The sequence below is a fragment of the Peromyscus maniculatus genome, chromosome 20, assembly GCF_049852395.1.
Source record: "Peromyscus maniculatus bairdii isolate BWxNUB_F1_BW_parent chromosome 20, HU_Pman_BW_mat_3.1, whole genome shotgun sequence".
In the NCBI taxonomy this organism is placed as follows: Eukaryota; Metazoa; Chordata; class Mammalia; order Rodentia; family Cricetidae; genus Peromyscus; species Peromyscus maniculatus.
In genome coordinates this window covers 44,615,759-44,619,342 of record NC_134871.1, presented here as the reverse complement: position 1 = coordinate 44,619,342, position 3,584 = coordinate 44,615,759, and the positions used below count along the sequence as shown (strand labels likewise).

The window sequence follows — 3,584 nt, the reverse complement described above, 5'->3', positions numbered from 1 at the left end:
GTGACATGTGAGGACATGAGGCAGAAATGCCTTCTATACACCGAGGAGTGGAACTTTGAGAGGATGCCACCTATGGGCTCTGTGATCTGGGACTCCTTCCTCCTGCACCATGAGAAGACACTTTCCCAGTGTTTCAACCCTGCCTGGAACATTTCCTAAGAGGACAAGGGACAGACAGTGGTTCCCGAGTGATGGCCTGGCTGGGTCAGAGCAGCACAGTTGACTGGGGTTGGGTGTGGGCTTTGCAGGGAGCAGGAGAAAGGAAGGATGGACATTGGGCAGAGGGTTAGGAGCACTGGACAAGGCAATCTTGGAGGTATTTACCTTCCAACCACACCCCCAGAAGTGACACATGTAGGTAGTCAGGAGTGAGAGATGGATGGAGGCCCCACCCACTACAACAGAAGGGAATATAAAGATAGGCTGGTCCAGTGCTAGCTGATACAGACACAAGCTCTGCTTGTCCCCATTGCCCAAGATGAGGACTCACCTGCTTTGGTTGTTGCCCCTGATTCTGCTCAGCTCCTCAGGTGAGCCAGCAAGTGGGTACTCCTGTCCTAGGTCACCAGAGCCCCTGAGGACTCTGGATGACATCCTGACCTAGCTAGACTTGCCCCCAGATGGATGATGTGGTGGTCCAGCTGTCCAGAGGAGGTACTGGCATAGGGGACAGGCCTTGCTGGAGGCCTCACACCCAGGCTGCCTGAGCTGGGAGTGGGTCACAGTCTAGCCATGGCACCCTTTGTGGCACCTTAACTTGCCTTACATTCTTTAATTACATGAATATTCTCTCTCTCTCTCTCTCTCTCTCTCTCTCTCTCTGTCTACATGTGATCATGACCAAGTGTGCATGTTGGGGTCAGAGGACACCTTGGTGGAATTGATTCTCTTCCTCCATGTGAATTGGGGGATTGAACTCGGGTCTTCAGGCTTGGCAGCAAGTACCTCTTCCCGCTGAGCCACCTCACTGGTTCTCCCTACTCAGCTGTAAAGTCTCCATATACTGTTGGGCTGGCTGTCACTCTTGCAAAAGTCTGGTGGAAGGAGCACCATTTGGCTGGTGACCTCCTCCTATGGCATATGACCAGCAGCATGGACCGCTGCCTGCTCAGAGCTGTGGTTTCCAGGACCATAGACAGGGCCCTATGCCCTGGTGCCCCAGTGTGGCTGGAGAACAGAATGGGTTGCTAGGTGGTCAGTGCTTTGCACAGAACTGTGTGTGGGCCCCATGCTGTCTGGTGTGGTTATGGAGTGTCTCTGTCTCTGACCCTGCTCTGTTCCTCCAGCTCAGGCCCTGAGGTGTCACGAGTGTAGTGCCACAGGAAACTGCTTCCAGCCTACATCCTGCAGCGCCATGAGTCGCTACTGCTTGACTTCCTGGTACAGTGAGTATCTTGGTCCCAGGTGGATGTTTAGGGGGAGGGGTTGGGTCCTGCATCTGGCACCTGGAGATGCCAGGGTAAGGCAAAGCTTGCTGGTGGAATTGGGGATGCTGGGCAGATATGACCCTGAGATCCCCCTCAATGGTCAGGGGTTATGAGTGCTCTGTTTTGAGTGCTCTGCCCTTCCTTCAAAATGGAACCCGCAGTGCAGTCTTAGAGTGGGTGGGATCTTCCACGTGAGCCACTGCATGTGGCACAGCCATGGGAAGTGACAAATCTAACTGTTCCTGAGAGAGCTGGCTGCTCAGAATGGAAACGGGGAGGGGAAGTAGGGGAGTGGATTGCAATTCCTGAGCTCTGACTCTGGGTCCCCACATTGAGCCCTGATTCTGTCCACACTGAGCCTTAATCCTGGTCACTCTCCAAGCCTTGGTCTTCATCACACAAAGCCCTGACCCCGGGTTACATACTAATCCTTAATCTTGGCCACACACTGAGCCTTGAACCTGATCACATTCTGAGCCCTGTTCCTGGTCACAACCTGAGTTTGACCCTCCTGACCTCTTGCTGTGTGTCCCTTTGAACTGGAGGTTGGAGGTGGCCTGTGTTTGCTGATAGGGCCAGGTTTGGGTCTTATAGGTCTTAGTAAACGGCTCTCTGCCCTCTGTTTCCAGCACCCCCAGGCCAGCAAACGTCCGTGACAAAAACATGCGCATTTACCTGTCCTGATGTCCATCAGAACATGAATTACTCCAAGGAGTCCTGCTGCAACACAGACCTCTGCAACAGTACCATGAGCCTCCATGCCAGCTGGGCACTGCTGATCCTCAGCATCTGCTTTCTCTATCTCAGGGGATAGCTGCAGAGCTCCCACACAGGCTCACAAGCTGCACAGTTAGGAGTTCGGAGCCAGGTGCCATCGTGTGACTGCGAAGTCTCATAGCCTTAGGTGTGGTACTTCTTCAACTCTGGTCAGCAGGATTCCAAGAGAGAATGCTCGCTGAAGTACAAAATCACTAGGACTGATGGGGTCTTGGAACTGGACCACAGGCAGAGAAAGAAGCCTTAGGGTGAAGGACTCTCGCCACTGTCCAGGGTGCTGCATGCAGAGCTCTGTCTGCAAGGGGGCCATCTGCTGGCCTCCAAGTACTGGTGCAAGGAAGCCATCATGGCTGTGAACCTGTTACTGGGGGCTGGGTTAGGCCCCTCAGGAGGCCCAGTGAATTTTTTGGGATTTCTTTTTACACATCCCATGGCTTCCTCTCTCTAACTACTTCAGAGAACCTGAACCTTAGCATCACCACTTAAGAAGAACTGAACTCCAGTGTGCCATTACCTGCTGATTCTTGGCAGGAGTGAAATGTGCTGCTTTAACCTGAGTTCAAAGACCCTTGGCAAATGGAAACCCTGTGGAGTGGCCTCCAGTCTGGCTGTGTGGGAAGGGCAGATGTGGGGCAGATTTCCCTAGAACAAGGTGTAGGTCAGCTCTGGCATCAGCACAGTTCTGCATGAGATGCCAGCTGTGCAGCCAAAGCCCCAGGGTATCTTTGCCCATGGGATGAACCCTGTGGATTCTATCTGGGGATGACACCAAGATCTTCGGGACTTCAGGAGCTTCTGTGAACTCAAGTCTATTCTGGAGCAAAGAACAGCCAGAATTAGGAGGGTGAGCACAGGCTTTGTCCAGCTGTGGGTGGAGCCTGAAGCATTTCTTCTGTGGAATAATTCTTCTGTACATTGTGAAAATGTGTTACTCTCATTGTTAATAAAAGGTTGACTGGCCGATAGCTAGGCAGGATTTTTAGGGCAGAGAGAATGCAGGGACGAAGAAGGGTGGAATCGGAGGAGTCTTGAGTCAGACTCAGAAGAAGCAACATGGCAAGTTCATAGATGAGGTAAATGAGCCTGAAAGCACCACTAGATTAAGAGAAACAGATTAATTTATGTTGTAAGTGCTGACTAGAGACAAGCCTAAGCTATTGGCCTGACATTTATAATTAATATTAAGTCTCTATGTGGTTATTTGAGAGCGGCTGCTGGGACATAGAGAAATTGTACCTACATGTTTCCTCCCTTCTCTGCCTGTGGTCCAACTCCAGGACCTCATCAGTCAGTCATCTCTAGTGACTGATTGATTGTACATCCTTCATCAAAGAGAAGTTCCTCCTTCCAGTGTGTGTCTGCCCCTTTCCTCATATCTGA

The 3,584-nt window shown here is 51.8% G+C and overlaps 1 protein-coding gene across 1 annotated transcript; it reads left to right on the top strand.

The window, feature by feature from the left end:
• The first annotated feature begins 478 nt into the window (after nt 1-478).
• LOC102926751 (lymphocyte antigen 6D-like) lies at nt 479-3,329 on the top strand. The gene is made up of 3 exons (XM_006989378.3): nt 479-530; nt 1,287-1,385; nt 2,057-3,329. Exons 1-3 carry the CDS (start codon nt 479-481, stop codon nt 2,239-2,241), a joined length of 336 nt encoding a protein of 111 aa, XP_006989440.1. The 3' UTR covers nt 2,242-3,329.
• Nucleotides 3,330-3,584: the final 255 nt, after the last annotated feature.